The sequence below is a fragment of the Ambystoma mexicanum genome, chromosome 8 (genome assembly GCF_040938575.1).
Source record: "Ambystoma mexicanum isolate Mex_15411 chromosome 8, UKY_AmexF1_1, whole genome shotgun sequence".
Lineage (NCBI taxonomy): Eukaryota > Metazoa > Chordata > Amphibia > Caudata > Ambystomatidae > Ambystoma > Ambystoma mexicanum.
The window spans coordinates 739,793,832-739,813,533 of record NC_090929.1 but is presented as its reverse complement, the minus strand read 5'-3'; the positions used below and the strand labels follow the sequence as shown (position 1 = coordinate 739,813,533).

At 42.2% G+C, this 19,702-nt stretch overlaps 1 protein-coding gene across 1 annotated transcript in view; it reads left to right on the top strand.

Moving 5' to 3' along the window:
- Window positions 1-19,702, top strand: part of LOC138472414 (polyunsaturated fatty acid 5-lipoxygenase-like) — a 1,363,458-nt gene that overhangs the window by 1,313,637 nt on the left and 30,119 nt on the right. Inside the window, exon 13 of the mRNA XM_069610559.1 lies at window positions 9,702-9,872. Within this exon, the coding sequence (XP_069466660.1) occupies window positions 9,702-9,872 (171 nt within the window). The remainder of the gene's footprint in view (window positions 1-9,701; window positions 9,873-19,702) is intronic.

Here is a 19,702-nt window from a genome sequence, read left to right as displayed (position 1 = left end):
CCTCCATGGAAGAGCTCACACAAAATCAAAGAGTTCCGAGATGGGCAGGAATGGGTGTGATTAGCCATAGGGATTACATTGGCTAGGGGCAGGGAATCGGAGGGTTTACAAATGTGTCCCTCATCAAATATCATCTTCATTGGACAAGCATTACAGACCCTCATTCAGAGCCCATATGTGAAGCTCTTAGGTTAATGACAATAGTTTTGGTGTTAAAGTTAACACTTTAAGTGCCATCTAATAGCCCAAACTAAAAACAAATGGAGTTCATGTGGATCAAACATTGAACATGAAGGCACAAATCAATAATTTGGTTTCTACATGTGCCTATTATATTAGGCTATTTTGGCAACTACACACCTTTTTATCAGAGCACAGTAGTGCTAGTGTTGCAAGGGCCATAGTGGGTGCTATGCTTGATTATTGTGGTATGCTACTCCTGGGAATATGTAAAGGAGAAATGAATAAACATCAAAGCGGCCAAAACAGTGCAGTACGCACTGTAACTATATTAGGTCATAGAGAACACATCACTCAAGCCAGGAAATCAATACATCGGCTCCCAGTTGATGCAAGAGTCTCTTTTGGTCTCTTACACTGGAACACAAATGCCTATTTGACATAGGGTCAGAATATCTATCTAGAAAGCTTTCTTGGCTGCCGAATCACAGGGTATTGAAATCATTTAATTCCAACCTGTTGGTTGTGCCAAGAGCTAACCTATCTATTGCTGGTCAAGGGGCTTTCCATCTTATAGTGCCTATGGAATGCCCTTCCCCCAGACTTGTGAGGATGTGAGTCTCTAAGCCTTTTAAAAAGAACACTGAAGACTTATTTATTTTCCTGGGATGTTTTCTTTTTGGTTTTTGGATTTCCTGCTTGGTTCCTTTGGCTGTATTTATGTGATTCAGCGCCCTGATGTCTTTGTGCTTGTTTCTTTAGCCTGAATTGATGAATTTCTTGCACTTTCTTGTCCCATCTAATCCAACTGAGACAACTGGCAACCATGCATTAATGCATTTCTTAACTGTCTTGACTTATCTATCAAGTGCAATTGGTTAGAAAACTAGCATTCATGAATCTGTGCATTTATTAAACATTCTTGACTTATCCAATCCAATGCAATTGCTTAGGCAGCTAGCATATATAAATCAATGTGTTTCTTACACTTTCTTGTCCGAGCTAATCAAAAGTAATTGGTTACACAACTGGCAACCATGCATGTATGCATTTCTTTTGCTTTGTTGGCTCATTTAAGCAAAATGCAATTGGTTAGACAGCTATCATCCATGAAGTGATGCATTTCTTAAGATTTGTTGATTTATCAAATCTAATGCAATTGGTTAGACAATTAGCATCCATGAATCGATACATTTCTTCAACGGTCTTGTCCCATCAAATCAAAAGTAATTGGTAAGAGTGCTGGCAACTATGCATGTATTCATTAGTTAAGCTTTGTTTGCTCATTTAATCAGATGTAAGTGGTCGTTTTATTAGTAGAGATGCTCCTTTTGATGATGGTTGGAGTGTTAGAGGCAGGGATGAGGAAGAAGCACAGGTGACAAACTTTAACCCAAATTCTTAAGATCGGGGCGACATGATTTCTCAGTTGCTAATTCAGCCTTGAACTCCAGTTTGGGTTCATAGAATTATTTCAAGATCAAGTGATATGGCTTGGTTTATATGGTTTTTCTTGCATTATAATGACCTGTAACTTTGAAGCGGGTTATAGGTCATTATAACGCAAGAAGAACACTACATAGTCACAAAAATCGAAAAACCTTTATTCACCAACCCTAATATTTACATACAATCAGGGCTCACACTTTTTTTGTTTTCTTTGTTTCATTAATCTATTGTCTTGAAGTGTCACCTAGTGGAATCTAGAATTGGAATACAATTTATAAAGAAAGTTTCTATGCTGGGTAAATACTTCATTTCCCTAACTGAACATAAATTCTAACTATACTTACTAGCAAATACCTTTTTATGGTTATACCCCTTCACCCCCAAACTCTTCTACCCCCAATGCCCCTTTTCCTACCTCTGAAGCACTGCACACAAAGCCTCCCATTTGTAATAGTTATAACTAACCTATAATTAGACATTTTATACATCGAAATTAAAACCTACAATTTGACATTTTATTACAAACTAAATTCACAAGAATCGATATTGTGTATTTTCTATTTTTTAATTAGAGGTTTTGATGGACGAAAATATGACTGGATACCGTGCTTCACTGAAAACAGTTTCTCTCTAAAAATTCCACCATCTACAGCTGACAAGATGTGTGGGCCTTAAATGAGGTGGAAGTACCTCATTCTGTATGTGGGCTTCTCCTGCGGTGTCTGGTTCGGTCTTTTATACTTATATGGGTCCGATTTTCATATGGGTAATCTTTGTCGATAGTAGGATTTATTAAAAACTGGACAATTGTTGCATCTCATTTTTAAACTTCACAGAAGTGACCATCAGAAGGTCTCATATTTTCAGTATTGCTGTTCTCCTGATGTATGGTACTAAACCTTTCTCAAGCAAGATATTTTATATCTCTAATTTTCTGGAAGTTAACAATTGCCTGCATCTGTACCAATCGAGTTTTAGGCCCCTGATGGCTACGAGTCTGTCATAATCACTCTTTTGGATGATCTAGCCCTGCTTCACGACCTTGGAGGGGTCGGAGAGTTGATTCTTCTCGACCTCTCCACGGCGTTTGATACAGTGGATCATGACATTCTCCTGACCCGGTTGGAGTAGGTATGGATTTCAGGGGTTCCTCTGGCCTGGTTCGCTTCATTCCGTGCGGAGCGTACTCAGACTGTCTCTTTCCATGCTGGTCGCTCTTCTCCGTACTTTCTTCCTTGTGGGGTGTCACAAGGATCGCTCTTTCTCCTATATTGTTCACTCTATATTTACACCCATTGGCAGATCTTATCTCAGAGTCTGGGGTTTACTTTTATACATACGCTGATGACACTCAGCTGGTGTTTCGGCTGGTTTCCCCCACTAATGAGCCTCCCTGTAAACTGAGAGATTGTTTATCCTCCATTGGCAGATGGATGTCCGCTAATTGGTTGAAGCTCAACGGGGGGAAAAAAAAAAAAGTTCTTATGTTTGGGCCAAGGCAGCTTCTAACCAGTTTTGGCCAGACTCGCTTGGCCGATTCCCTTTTCTCAGTAGGTCTATGAAAAGTTTAGGGGTGAGGCTTATTCCTTCTGGTTCCCGTGAAGCCCAGATTGCGTCACTCTGCAATACTGGTTTTGGGAAACTCAAAGTATTAAGGAAGATTCTCCCTCTTCTTCCCGTTGATTGTCGGACTAGGATAGTCACTTTGGCGATCATGGGATCTTTGAACTATTGTAATGCGGTCTATCTGGGGCAGCCGAAACAACAGGTGCAGCGGCTGTAAATGTTACACATTTCAGCAGCTAGACTAGCCTTCAATGCTCCCAGACTGACCCCATCCATGAGCCTGCTAGAACAACTTCACTGGTTTCCAGTGAAGCGCTGAGTAGAGTTTAAAACCTTGCGTGTGACACATTGGGTTCTTCATGACACATGTGCCATTTATTTATTTTAAAACGCTGGAGCGCTACCACCCTGCCAGGTGGGTATCCATATAAATGATTGAATATCAAAAAAATGAGGAAGAAATAAGCAAATATTGTAAGTATTTTGTGCAAAATTTTGGGTCGTTTTTTCTTAAAATATAGGTGTGGACTACCCTGCATTATTAGAAAAAGTAATGTGGTCATTTCTACTTTCTATTTTTTAAATACGGTCATTTCATGGTAAACCTGCCAGGTGCATCCGATCATCTTTCCTTGTGCTTTTAAAAGTGCCTTGTTATCAGCGTGCTCAATTGGGGGGCCGTTCCTTTTCGGTTCTGGCTCCCACTTTGTGGAATGTGCTTCTTCTTTAACTTAGGGAAATTGAGGAGTACCTGCCTTTCCGCAAAGCACTTAAAACCCATCTGTTTGAATACAATTCTCTGCACGCTATGGCTATTCCCCTTCCCGGAATGTCAGTTTTCTGCTCAGCACCTGGATGCCTATGGGCCGTAAAGAGCTTTATAAGTCCTGCTAAAATACAATACTATATCTTATTCTTCAAATGGTAAAATGTTTGTTCACAGGAACAGTAAGGAATGGTAGGAGACATTGGAGGCTCTTTTAATGGTCATGGGAGCATCCAATACCTTAGAGTAACGGTGTAAAGACCGGAGGGGGGGTGTCTGTACTCCTGCTCTCTGGACGCCAGCCAAGATTCTCTATTACGGTAGCAATGGATGAGCAATCAAAGCCTAGCTTCTCAGGAGGTGATGCAGGCTGATTCTTAAGTACAGTGTAGTCCACAAGCCCCCACAAAGGAATGTCCACACAGTGAATTCGTTAAAACACAGTCTTTATATAATTAGGTTCAAGTTTATGTACACAATCACAATAACTCACTTTGTGTTCAGAAAATCTACAATGGCAAATATGTACAGGTCTAAAGTGGTACCACAATTATTATCAGATCTCATTAAATTGCATCAACTATACTCTGGTCAAATGTCACACAGATCACTTAATAAAGGCAACCAACAATAGACATAGGAGGAAAGTAGTTTGTTAGAACAATTGGCAGAATACTGGCCCCAAGTTAATCTTAAGGGCGCCTGGCGGGGTCCTGATATACCCAGGTGGGTACAAGTTTAAATATAAAAAAATCAGGATGAGAGATCCTACACAAAGCTGCGTGGTTCTGAACATATACCTTTATTTCAAAACACAAGATATTTTTCTTGCAGATGAATTCTCAATTATTTTACAAAACTTTTGATAAGCACAAAAGTGACAACGGACAGGTGTGATTATATACAGTGGAAATACAGCTAAGTATCAACCTCTTATAGTGTCGAGGTACAAACTCCACATACGGGCACAGGCACAAATGCCAATAGGGTAGACCTATAGTTGGACAAGGTGCTCCCAGGACGGAAAATGGTCCGGGGGGTGATTGACACAAGAGTGTACACAACACTTTTTACAGAACATACACAAAGGGGTTTTATACAGTTGTGTCACAGGTGATCGACACAGGAGTTTTTTCGGCCATGGAGGGCTGGATTCACGCCCATCATAGTGTTGGCCTTCATCAAGATGGACGCAAGATGTGGTACTGACCGTTATATCTGTGGGTAAGATAGAAACTGTGAGGATGTCGGGGTATTTCAGTAATTTACGGATTATTTAATAATGGCTGAATGGTGCCATGATAATACATCAACAGGTGTATGAGTATACATCTTACCTTCTGCTAATGTAGCAGTGGCGATGCTGTGTGTAGACAATCCTTTATTGGTTGCTGGATTGTGGGTGCGTATTGCACTCTGGGGTAACCGTGGGTCCCTGAAGAGGAGAGTTGTCTCAGGGTCACGGCTGGAAGAGGGCCTATTCAGGTACCAATTCTAAAAAAGAGACCACAAAATGTTAGTCTCGCCCAGAAAAACATGTTGCTGGTAACATTGGTGAATATTCCAGTGACTTTCTTGGTAGGTCTTACTTGTCAAAAAATGGGGGGGGCCGTGAGGGCTGGCCCACTTGACAAGGTTGTTGGTGATTATGCTGATTGCTTGTTTAGTTCCGGAGGACGGGCATCAACGGTGTTGTGACCCGACGTGGGAGTAGTGTGTGATGGCTACTCAGCTGTGGAGGTAGATAATACCCATGGAAGCTATTGGTGCGCGATCAAGGTGAACATACCAGGATCAATATCACAGATAGTGAGAGAGACCTCACTGTATAGTCTCGCCTCACCATGGTGTTAGTGACTGCCACGGCTTGTGATTTGTATGGGCGGTGTGTGTGTGTGAGCACAGAGGTGCTATTATACGATGACTGGACTAGTGCTTGTCTCCGCCCGAGTGGTAAAAATCGCATGTCTAGTGACGTGCTATGGGTGGTAACTACCAGGAGTGGGATTGGTAACTATTCAAGACATGGAGTGTGCACGCCGTGCAGAGCAAGCATAATGACCAATCATAATATGGCAAGTGAAATTTTGAAATGTTAAAATGGCTGCCTACGTGGAGGTGATACATTTGTGGTGCATAAATTGGCATGGTAGTGCCAAGAAGTAAACTTCCTATTTGCGAGTATGTTAGAGCCCTGGGCTGCAGAGAAACTTACCGTGAATGAGAGGTGAACTGGTGCGGGCGTCACCGAGGCATCAACAGCAAGAACTGGTTGCTGTGTGAGTCAGGACGTGAGACCTGATATAAAGGAACTCACACGAGACTAGGGAGCCAATGAGGTGAAGGGTGTGAGCGTCAAGGTCGGGTAGAGTAGGCATGGGCCAATCACCACAGTCCACATGATTGATGGAGAAAACGCAAGTAAAAGCGGCCGTTTCGGGAAGGCTCAGACTACAGGGAGCCCTGGTGTTCATGGAAGATGTAGTTGAGTGTTTGAGATGACCGGGCTTTTCGCGGTCTGACACCAGTACATGTGATGGACAGCATCGGAAGGGGTCTTGACACAGGAAAAACAAGTTTACTCAAGCGGATCCACATGTGTTAGCAGTTGTAAAGACATATGCAAAAATCATAGTCAGGTGAGCCTATGCACAAAACTGGCTGAACCCGAGTCTTAGCCTGGACACAGGAACATGCATATTGAGGCCACTGAATATTACCAAAACGATTGCGTGCCTCACACATAATTATGTGGGGCATCTGTGTCTCAATGATAATTCTGAATGAAGTTGTGGCAGCACCTAACAGCAAGTCTGGTCACAAGAGCATGACATTGAAAACAGCTGAATTATACCCAGACAATTTCATGCATCATACATCAGTGTTAAGGGCATGAGTGTTTACAGGGTCTAGGTAGTTAAAGACAACACGAGAGTCTGCTAGTGTGTGGACTCATTGGAGGGTGCTGGTGGGGTGGAACCTTGTCCAACTATAGGTCTACCCTATTGTCATTTGTGCCTGTGCCTGTATGTGGAGTTTGTACCTCGACACTATAAGAGGTTGATACTTACCTGTATTCCCACTGTATATAATCACACCTGTCCGTTGTCACTTTCGTGCTTATCGAAAGTTTTGTAAAATAATTGAGAATTTATCTACAAGAAAAATATCTTGTGTTTTGAAATAAACTTAGTTGTTCAGAACCACGCAGCTTTGTGTAGGATCTCTCATCCTGATTTTTTGATATTTAAAAAAGAATACTGGCCCCTACCAACTAGACACAGTTCTGTGTGGAGATCCCCCCCACCTGGGCAACCTGTAAAGTAAAGATATATCACAAGCCCAGTCCATATATTGTTATTTAAGTCTTATCTCCTTCTATAATGTTTCTACCACCCCAATGTACCTGGAATAGCAGAGTTCGACGGCGGGTCGTCAACGGATCCTTCTTGAGTGGCTCCCTTTAAAGCAGGAGCCACGGATTGTCGAGATCCCATGAAGAAAGTGAACTTGGCATCGAGGCGGCAGTTTCGTTCCCAGTGGTGCTCGATGAAGAAAAGGCGTCCTGCAAGGAAGAGGCGTGCGGGGTACCTCGATGACGATAGTTCAGGACTGTAAAGAGTTTATGAAGAACTGTGGCCCAGCCAGGGCGTCGAGTCGTCCGGTGTCTCTACGGTCGTTGGGTGGGGGGAAACCCACCGGCAGATGCTCCTCGACGCATCAAGGACCTGGCATTGTCTGGCGGGGTAAGGCGGGCAGCAGTGCGGACAACCGCGTCCGTGAATCAAAAGTCTTAGGCAAAGGAGCATGCGGCTCCGGTCGTCGGCGGCACGGCATCAAGCGGTCCCCTCTTCTGGGCAACACAGCTTCGACAGGCTTCCAGCAGTTACAGCAGACTTGCAAACCCTGGTCGACGATGGTGGACGGAATGTCCGGTGCTGATCTTCGGTCTCCTCGGCGGTTCCAGTCTTCGAGCTCTGACTTCCAGGGCGCTTCGGCGAAGGTTAGCGGTGCTCGATGGTCCCTCAGAGCACGGGAAGAGGGCACCTAACCAGCTCCTCTCTTGGATCAGTCTCGACGGCTTGCGGTTTCCAGATTTCGGTGAAGGTAGACAGCAGTCAACCTTCTTCTTCAGGCTCGGCTTTGAGGTAAAGCATCAGTTTCAACTTCAGCTTCTGAACAACGTTCAGTGGTGAGAGCTCCCCAGCTATACTATTCTGTCTCTCATCCACACTCCTGGGTCACACTCAGCAGCCAATCATACAGAAGGGCATTCATGCAGTCAGTCAGCCAATCAGGCATACAGTGAATTCAGGCCATACTCCTCCCTCTCAGACACTCACAACAAGGAATGCGGATTGAGACAAGTACCCAGCCATTCAACCCTACACACTGCATTCATATCAGTTTCGGACAGGGCTGTCTCAGTCATTGTGTCAGACACCAGAAACCAGACATCCACAACAAGAAGTGCATATTGGTCGCAAACTCCATTCACCCAGGTCCCACCCACAGGGTATACCCACAACATACAGTCACTGGGAAGGCTCCAGCCAGTCTGGCCTGGACTTCACAACAACACCACATATGGAACTTCCACCCAACATCCAATCAGGGGGAAGGGACTGAGTCAGGGCTTCCCAGTTCTTTGGGAAATCAAGGTAACAGGCAATAGAAAGCAAGAGGCCACAGGGGCCATCTTGTTTCCTATCAGGAATCAACTGATTCGAATGGCAGGTTCTGGTATCCCAAAATGGAGGATACTCAGAGCACCCGTCAAATTCAGCATGGAGCTGCCACCAGCCCATACCCTGCTCTGTGGGCCACACACAGGTGCCCAAAAACATACACTAGGGGCACAGAGTTGTACCCCCACCCATGGGTGCCATAAGGGTATCCCATAGGTCTGTACACTAAACCAAAAACAGGAAGTGCTGCACTGCCACGAGTCCCACATGGACTCCGGGGCAGAAAATACAGAACACATATGAAAAAGGACTACTGAACAAGGACAGGGAAGCCCTGTCCCTCCAATGCATTTCCAGCATCAGAAACGGCACCATTTTTCAGAACATATTATTGATTAACTGCGGGTGCAGCACGATTGTTTACAAGCATAGCAAGCATTATCAAGAAAGTAGTGCAAACTACCTGTGATTAGCAATGGGTAAAAAGGCAGATTTTGCCTCCTGCATTTTCACCTACCTGCCACTCCATAGAAAGACGTGTCTTTCATTTGACAAAATCCTCCTGAGTGTCAACCTGTCCTTCAGCCGTTGTGTGGTGCAAGATTTGTGAACATTTTGGCCAAACAGGAAGATCTCCCATATCAGCTGACATTTTAGCCATTCTGAGAGCATTCAGAAGGTTGGCCTCTTGAGTGACCATAATGTACAGACGCTTTGCAACGGCTCACAATTTGTGGCCTGCCCCAACCAATTCCACACATTAAAAGAACCATTCACTTTCCACCAAAAAATCTCCATCGTAAAAGCGGACGATAAGTGGTAGATTGTTCCCGCGTATTGCTGTCCGCTTCGGTGGTACTTTGGTGGGGTCTTCACATACCTGTATCTGTGGAAATTGATTTTTCGAAGCAAAGTAAAACATGCACACATTTATCCATGTTTTATCAACCGCTTCTGGGATTATTTGAAAATGTCTGGCATACAAATTGTGAATGCAGTAAATATTGTTCTAAAAATAAACGGTGACTCCTTTTCTCGTTTTTACTTTGCAGTTTGACTGGTGTGCCTGGGTACCTAATTCTCCTCCCACAATGCGATGCCCACCCCCAACAAAAAAAGGTTTTGTTACAAAGAAATATATAATGGACAGCTTACCTGACCGAGCACGTTCTTGCTGGCATCTCGGCGCTGTCTGGGCATTGAGTCAGTTCCAGGAAAACGAAGTAAGTCCAAAACACACATGATCTTGCTTTTTAGCTCCTCTGTTATATATAGGGGTTCTGTTTCCAAAAAAAGAAAAATTGAAGGCACTATGCATGCATGGCACCAAACCACCGTCACCGTGTGAAACATCTGTGCTAGGGGAAATAGATGCTTAGTATCCATTGAGCAAACGGCTAGGCTTTGACAGGCTTCCTAACCTGAAAGTGGTATGTGATCTTGTAAAACGGGAGGTACGTGAGCTCTGGAGGGAGGCCCCTCTACTTTAATAACCCAGACGCCTGACCCCCATCAGTCAGATCTGGGAGCCTATCATACACGCTGTGCCCCTTGAGAACGGTGTTGAGTGCACCCCAAAGTGACTTGTGCTTAATTAAACAGAATGTTTTTCATTCTTGTAGGCAACAACGTGGTTGAAAATATTTCTTGAACAAAGTATTGTAACAGTGGAAAAAAATATACCGAAGACTGTAATGTCTGTCTTGGCTTTTTCTTTTGATTGTTATATTTTAAGAGAATGCACATTTGACTGTCAGTATAATAATCAGCCTCTTAAATGGGTCCCTTTGTAAAACACAACATTTTTCGTTCTAATCGGTGTGTTGCTCTAATTGTTGGAACTTCTTCATGGGACTTTGATGCGTTGTTCCCATCTACTCCAACCCTTATGAGGTTATTTATTTTATTTCTTTATTGAGTATTTGTAAGGCGCCTATACAACAAATAGTGTTTCTAGGTGCCAAAAGGCAATAGAGGGGAAGGAACAGAGGAGTATAAATAAGCAATAGCAATAGCAGTAAAATAAACAATTGCAGTCTACTAGGCCTTGTGACTTTCAGAACGTGCAAGTGCAGTGACGAGAAGTCCAGGGGGAATGAAGGGAGGGAGGAAGGAAGAAGGTAATGGCAAGTGCTAATGGGAGCCCAGGAGGGGAAGTGCCAGGGAGGAGGCCACTGGCTAAGTTCTAGGGCGGGGATGTACCAGGAGAGGGGAAGCACAGCTGCCTGGCTGGGGGCCAAGAGTGCAGTGCTGAGGGGGGTGGGTTCTGGTGTTGTCTGAGCAGAATGCATGGTACCTGTAGGACTCGTGAAGGACCAGGCCGCCAGTCTCAGCGGCAGTGGGGAAATTAGCAGGGAAGGGAGAGAGGGAAATAGATAGAGAAAAGAGGAGTTTTGAGATGTTTGCAGAACTTAAGGAGGTTAGGCTCAAGTCTGAGAGCGGCAGGGAGGCTGTTCCAAAGGAAGGCACCAACCGAAGAGAGAGATCTACCCCCCACTCTCTGCTTGGAGAAGCATTTGAACTGCAGACAGTTGGAGAGTTACAGTCCCTCGGCTTCATCCAAGGATAAGTGTTGCAGCCCTATTATGGATTAGTTGAAGGGAATGAAGGGAGGAAAGGGGAAGAATGATGAAGAGGCTGTTGCAGTAGTCCAGTGTAGAGAGGACCAGGGCTCTGGAGACATTGAGCTTCTGGGGGAAGGTGAGGAAAGGGAGAATGCTTGTAAGGTGGTGAAGCTGAAAGTGGGTGTGAGGGGTGAAGGAGAAAGAGGAGTCGAACATGACCCCAAGATTTCTGGCCTCGCTAGATGGTGAGGGTGGAGCACCCAAGGAGGACGGCCAGACTGTAGGAGGGAAACACATTGCAGGTGTTTCAATAAGAAGGATCTCAGTCTTATTGGCATTAAGACAGAGATCATTAGCCGTGCACAATGCCTGAATAGCAGTCAGACAATCGGGAATGAGTGAGGAGGAAGAGGAGGCAGTAGAGGGAAGCTTGAATGAAAGCTGTATGTCGTCAGCATAACACTGAAAATGGGGAGAGAAGGAGGAGATCAGGTGAGCAAGGATCGATATATATTTCAGCTGATTTTTAGTCATGCAACCATGTAAATAAGCACATCAAAGAGGTTGCAATGATTAAACCTTTTGCAGCCTCAAGAAACATTACATTTGCCCCATTTTGTCAATGAGCAAACATCGTGCCGTACAATGAACACATTATGCCAAAATGGTCTCCACTATTACCAAATATGTCAACCATATTAGCACACATCTAGCTTCTCATGCTACATTGCGCCAAGTAACCTACAAAAAGTAATTTAGTAGCCTTGACACCAGCAAGCAACATTGATAATGGTAATCGCTACCGCGAGAAGGACACAAGCCTGTGTCTGATTGGAATTAAAGCACTGAAGTAAGTAGTGGCACTCGACTCTATGTCGCATTCGAACTTTAGGTTAAATTCTAATATAGTGATAAGTGACAGCTATATATATATGCGTTTCCACAGAGCTACTGACACCAGTGGCAAGTGCGGCAGCACGAGACGCCACTAGAAATGAGACGTGTCATTAGAAGACAAAGATTTCTTTTGCGAAGTAAGTGCTTCAAGTATTTACAGAATAACAACCTGAGCCACTGATCATCCAAATTGCACACCTTTAGAAGCCCCAGCACTAAAGAGAAAAGCGGTATATCACCTGATGACAAAAGTGTTTACCTTCAAGTAAGTGGAATAAATAGTTAGATACACAGTGTGATCTAATAATAATAGTTAGAACGACTGGGTAAATTAGACATGATAATTTTATGTCATTACACAGTAACTTTCAGCACAATTGACTATCCGCGGAAATACCAGAAAGTACTGTTTGCTGTCGCTCCTTTCTGCCTGCAAGCTTCATTGATTGTTTCTGGCGTTCTACGTACAGCGCATTCGCCGGACTTCACAAGGACTGTTCGCTGGAGGAATTCATTCACAGCGACACCCTTTCGTGACTACAGCTTTAAGAAAAGTAAGCTAAAGTGACTGTTGCTTTGAACACTGAACACTAAAAGACACTGAAAGTGAAAGTCTTGTTCTGTGCTTTCTTCCATCTCAAGTCTACCCCTCACACATTGTCCTTTCTTTGTGTCCTTAGGCTCTTGGCTGCATCCAAACCCACCCCCTCAATCTGAGGCTGAGCGGCATATATACATCCGCGCCTGTGCATTCGTGCACTCACCGCGGAAGTACCAGAAAGTACTGTTTTCTATTCGCGGTGCGCGGCCGAAGCATCGGCGCCGTAGTTTTAGAGCTCAAAGTCTGGGTTAAAGACTCAGCTTATCTCACAACTAATTTTCATTCTCAAACCAACCACTTTTGTGAGTCGTTCGGGGAAAGCAACAACCCCCGAGGTGTACAAACTTTCTTCTCGCAAGCTATGAGGCATATTTATACACTAAGAACTGGAATGCCTTTGCTTCCAAATGTTTGGAGGTCCGCACGTGCGAGAGATAACACAGACATGTCTGAATCCAATTCTTGCACCACTACTGCTAACAATGCTGTGTCCGCTTGCTCTACTCCCAAAATAGCCTCTGGGAGTCGTAAGCGAGGCAGCAAAAAGGACTCTACTGGTAATTTCTCTAACATTCACACTTTTTGTTTCCCTACTGCTCCAGTTGCCACTTGTACTGTCTCTCAAACACCTATACCCATTGTTAATACAACTTGTGGCCAGTCAGATAACAATGGTGCCAAAGTTGTAGACATGCTGACACTACCTCAAGATATAGTAGATGTGATAGAAATCACAGCTTGTGATATCTCTTTATCAGACAGTACTGTTCTCAGGGGGGAATCAAGACCACATACTAGCGTTGCTATGGGAAATTGTTCCTCATCTCCATCTATTTCACATAATGTTGTGCCTGTGACCATTGATTTAGTTAATTCCCAGAGTGAACTATCCAACCATGTCTTGGCAGAGAAATTATCCTTCTCACCTATCATTTCTGAGATCACCCACCAGAACCAATGTGTGTCATCATCTTCATTCATAAACCCTACACCACGTGAAAAAAATATTGGGCGAACCATTCCTTTATGCATTTTAATTGCAACTTGGTTGAACTGGAACAGGATTAATACAAGCATGCACTAAGTGTAATGCAAAAATAAATGCTTTCGCTATAAGAATGTGAAAGCATTTTCTAATGTTTTAGCGTTCTCTTTCCTGTGCCAAATAGCATATTGCAGCCAAAAAAAAAATCATCACAGAGAGGAAGTGTCTTTTGGAAAAAGTTCTTGCCAGGAAATTGTATTGTTGTTTCCTGTTTGCTTCTGAAGACAGAATATTCAGAATGCAGTCAATACCAGTGGTTATCAACTGCACTCTAAACATTCTGATTAGCTGAGAGGAGGCCAATAATGATCTCCATGTGCTAATATACATTAAGTGACTGATATGGCATAAGGAAGACACAGGTAGAGCTGCCTAGTTACGGCCTTCTGAATTCATTATCCAACTTTCAGGCCAGACAATGCGTATCCCCCCTTTAAGACAGATCTGGCATTGAGCATTCCCACACTGCTGCCGCAAAAAAGCAAAGGCATGCCCATCACATGCCCCTCCTGCAGGGCTGTCAGCCAGCTCGTGCCTGTGCCATCACAGCAAATTCAAAACAGTATGAAACAAGATACACCATTCCATCAATTACCAGGGCCTGCAGCATCTCCCAACTCTAGAGAGTTCCATTCTGCTTAAACTTTCTACATGTTTACTTTCTACAGCTGACAGTGTGGCTGAACAAGAGACACCCAAGAGTCTGGCAAGGGTAGGAGCTGCTAATCCTAGGAATGGTCATTTGACATCCTTGGGTGTGAGCACTCTAATTTATTATGCATTGTTCGTTTGCAAGCTAATGCTGTTGCCATGCAACAATACAAAGATTTAGTAAATTAAGAACATGTTCGATATAGTGGTTAATGATCTTTAGATGTTATCTTGAAGGAAAAGCTTCCTTTCACACCCTACTCCACCTTGATAGCAATTACTATAACATTTCACATAACTAATAACATGGCAAAGTAGATTTCATTAATGTCAGTATAATAACCAGTCTCTAAAATGGGTCTGTTTATAAAACCCAACATGTTTTGGTCCAATTGGTCAGTTGCTCTAATTGTTGTAATTTCAGGGGACTTCTATGCCCTGCTCCCTTGCACTCCAACCCTTCGGAGTGCGGTCGGGTATAAGATTTTGATAGGGGTGAGATCTTGTGCGATTCAAAGTTCAGTATTTCTATGCAAAATGGGTCATGTTGTTTCAGACTGTGGTTGTTGGATCCTGTATCCCAAATAAACAAAACAGCTCTAATTAAATAATGTTATTTGACTGTATGAGGCCCTAAATTATTACAAAGGTGACTCTGGTTTTCTTACCATAACTTTTGTGGTTTAGGATAGCAATGGAGAAGACTTCTCTTGTGGCTCTTCCCATAAATAAATACACAAAAGCAGCCCTTGATCACAATACCTCCAATAGATTGGATTTGTAGTGGGAAAGCAGTGTTTCTATCTCTACTATACGTAGTCTTAGTACTTACTGTAATAAGCCTTCTGCGATGCAAGTAGCTTCAAATTACAGAAAATGGTGCACCATTTAGTAGGTGTACAATTTGGATAGTCAATTGTTTTTTAACAAAAAAAAAAAATATTTGTTTGGCTGAAGTACAACCTTTCAAATATTTGATACAAAACAGACATAAATAAATCTTGAGAAAAATCTTTACATTACAATTCATTACGATTCATCATTTTACAAATAAAACTGCAATTTTTCAAAGCTTAAAAATAGCCCCTCTTTATGCTTTTAGCATTCACATTAATAAAAAATAGAAAATAAGAATTTGACTAAAGCAATATGTATTGCTGAACGTTCACTGGTCATCAGAAGCCCCCAAATTTCTTCATTAGTGCGAGAGCAGTAAAGCTGCAACAGATTTTTAAAGTAAGTGTGCCGTAATGTTTCCAAAGCTGGACAGCACACTACATAAGGGACTCAGTACGCTTGTTGTTCTCACAAAACCGACACCATTTGCTTTGCTTTAGTTAATTATCCTGTCTAGCCAAAATTGCATGAGTAGGATGGAGATTTAGGCACATTCTTAACATTTGTGTTCTCACAAAATGTGAAGGGCATTTTTGGAGATATTTTTCCATTGTGCCCATTTTTTTGGGATGAAAGATTGAAGAGGAAAAATCAACTCGTTTTTTACACATATCTTGGGTCAAAATCCAATCGTATAGAAACAGTGTTCTTGGCTTTTGTCGGATTTAAGATTAGCATTTGCAGAGAAATATTAGCTTCAGTAAGTGTTTTAAGTACACATTGGTACCAGGCTTTAGGAAAATTATCAGTGGACGTTAAGAGGTAATGTGCAATAGTGTTCAGCACATTTTTCTGATAGGCTTCTACAGGCACTTCCTGAAGAAACAGCACATTTTCCATATAACATGACAGTAGATTGAGCAGGTTCCCATTTCCAGTCTCAACAAAGCCGTCGGAGTGCAATTGGGAAGTTTAACAACTGATTTCCAAAACCTTCATACCTGTCCCTATATTTTCTTGGTTGAGGTAATTGGGTTCGGCCCCGTAGGATATTATGGGGATTACTTTTTGCTTGTAAAATAGCAGTACATGGTTTGTTGTAAATTTACCATATTTACGCATTATGATAGAAGCTTGAGAGGCTAATGATTGAATTTTGGCCTTTAGGCTAGAGAATTGCAAGAGAGGCTCTGAACTGCCAGAAAAGTGTAGGCCTAGATATTTATAAGTATTAACTACACAGAGATTTTGCTTATTTAATAACCAATTACATTGTGCGGTATTTTTCTTTTGTTCTTTTGGCAAATAACCACCTGAGTTTTTTCTGTGTTAATTACCAAATTATTTACTCTGCTGTAGTTCTAGGCACTGAAGCAATTTCTGAAGACCTCTGGGGGTTTGTGATACAAGCACTAGGTCGTCTGCATAGAAGATCCATCACATTTTCTGTGTCCCTAGCTTAGGTGCATCACTTTCTGTATCTTCAAATTCATTTCCCAGATCTAATAAGAACAGATTGAAGAGCGTTGAGGCTAGGATGTAGCCTTGTTTGATGCCTCTTTCCGAACATTACCCTCTTAGATAACAGTCCTTCTGTGGATAGTCTTATTTGGACCGTTGTGTTGGAGTGAAGTTCTTCTATTATGCGTCGGTCAACAGAATCAAATGCACAGCGGAAATCAACAAATGCCATATAAAGATTTTGGTTTCGATTAGCATATTTTGCTCTCAGCATGTTGAGAACTATCATATTTGGTATCGTGCCGAGCCCTGACACGAACCCAGTTTGGAATGGATCACGCGTATTGACTATGTTCATCCAAGTATTCAATTCTTTCAAAACAATTCTGGTGTAGATTTTTCACGGCGCATCAAGCAGTGCAATTGGCCTCTAACTGTCTGGTTTCCCTCGATTGCCTTTTTTGTAAAGAGGAACTATGATGGAGTGTTTCCAAGAGCAAGGGATGGTTTGAAAATAGTTAGTTTGCTGAAATATGGAAAATAGGATGTTAGTCCACAATTCAGGATTTAGTTTAAATATGTGGTTAGAAACGTCATCAGGCCCAGGCGCTCTTGAAGCACTAATTTTTTGAATAAAATATAATATATCTGTTCTATCTATGTTGAGATGGAATGGAGAAACCTTAGTTTGGGTGTGCACATGAACCTCCTGGTTGGGTGAGGCAAGGATTCTCTGAAAATATTCCACCCATGTAGTTTCTGAGACATGTTGGATTTGTTTACAATGTTGTTGGGATGAAGTTGACTTGTTTATGACTTTCCATATGCGTGAGGTGTTTTTGTCTTTTATAAGTTCAAGCATTTGTTCTCCATCGGCTTGTAGCATTTGTGCTTTGTGGTGTTGAATCCAATTTGTGTAGTTTGTTTTAGTAACTTAAGCTTTTGGTATCGAATACATGCTGGTAAAAGCTTTGCCTGCAGCTTTTCCTTCCTAAAAAGTGCTTTCCTTTCCTTAATTTTAGAGTCAAACACGTGATTACGAGGCATATATTGTTTGTGCTTATTATCTGCTTGACTCATTTTTTGCAATATTTCATAATAGACAGAGCTGGGGACTACATTTCTACGAGTTCTGTCAAAAGCTGTTTCCAGCGTTATGCCAAATTGAATGATGGTATCTGTAGTCCAGCGTACTCTGTTGACACTGTTATTTGTCGTTATAGAGTGACCCCAATTTGTTTTAATAGCCGGTAATTGTCAATGAGGAGTTAGCCATTGCAAGCAGAGCATATTATGATCACTATTCCTAGTTTGTTCAATTTTAAATTCCGATGGATATGCGGAGAGTGAGCCACTAGTGTAAATGTAGTTGATGATTCCACAGAAACCTCTTTGCGACCAGGTGTTTTGAGGGGGATGATCTTTGGGACCAGACCCATTCATCCTAATGAAGCCTCTTGTTTTCATAAAATGGTTCCATAGGGCTCTCCGATTTTGTTCGGCATCCTTCAACTTTGCTAAGCAGTGAAGATTTAAATCGCCCGCTATGATGGTATGGACTATTTTGGGCACAGAGGTAATATAATCTAATAAAGTTGACACCTTAGTAACAAACTCTGAGTCTTCAGTTCTTAAAGGGTTCCAGTAAAGGTTAACTAGAGCATAGAGGATGGAATTAATTGACACAATAGTTAATTGAGAGTAGTGGTTCGGAGAATATTTATGTATGATGGATATGTTGGCACTGATTTTAGTGGCGGTTAGAAGGCCACACATGGGACTACCTCTATGACTTTTAAGAGCTAACGTAGCATGTAATTCATGATTGTCCCATAGAATTGCATTCGTGATCGAAGTTTCCTGTAGCATTATGATATCATAATCCAAGAGTGCATTAGCCTTGTTTCCAAGTAAATGACTAAAACCACATGTATTCCAGGAAACAAGGGATATTGCGAATTTCACATCCTTTTGCTCTAGTTAACTTTTAGTTATGTTAAAATGACATTGACATTTTTGATTTGTGTCACATTCAGCATCTTGATTGATATCGTTAAGGCACCAAGTAACATTTATTTTAAGCCCTTCTTTTGCGAGTGGGTTTGACATGGTTTCATTTTGTGATTTACACATGACAAGGAAACCCATTGAAAATAGGACTTCCTTTGCTTGCCGTACAAGGTTTTTGATCACTCTAGACCGGAACCAAAGTCTGACAGTGCTTCGCTGATTTGTAGTTATAAATTCAACTTGTTCTATGTCAGAACTAATGATGTCATTCAGGGAATCGATGTCGAAAAATATTTCCAAAATACTTTGACGATTTAGAGTGTATTGAGGATATGGTTTAGGATGACAACTCAGGAGCAATGAGCCTAGATTATAATAGTTGGATTTATGATGTGTTTTCTCTTGAGAAGTTGTCGTGTTTTGCTTTGATAGTTTCGAAGGAAGTTTACCTATTTCAGCATTAATTTTTGTGGGCAGAAGTGATTTTATCATTTGGGCTATTTCTGCCTATTGGCTTTCCTTATGATTGGGTGGTGTAGCATTACCAACAGTATGCGAACCTACACAGGCTATTTTGTTCATTTGTGAAGGTATGCTTGTGTAATTTCTAGAATCACCCTTACTTGATTGATCACTATTGCATTGGTGCTCACACGGTGTTAAGGACATGGATGGCTTAACTATGAAAGCAGGAGTTGTGAGATCTCTCTGAACTGAGCATTGGGCCATGTAAGCATCAACTGCTTTCCTAATCTCTTCTCGACGTGAGGCTGAGCTTTCTTTTGAGTCATTTGACAGGTGACATATCTGTTCAGATGTCGATGAGATAGTGACTGCTTTGGATGGGATTTCTTTGTGCAAGTTTGCATGAGAATCCACTGCCTTGATCAATTCGTCAAGTGGTTCATAAAGAGTTACTTTTTGGTTGGCATAAAAGCAGCATTCGGTTGTTGTTTTTGCACTTGCGCTAATAATTGATATTTATTT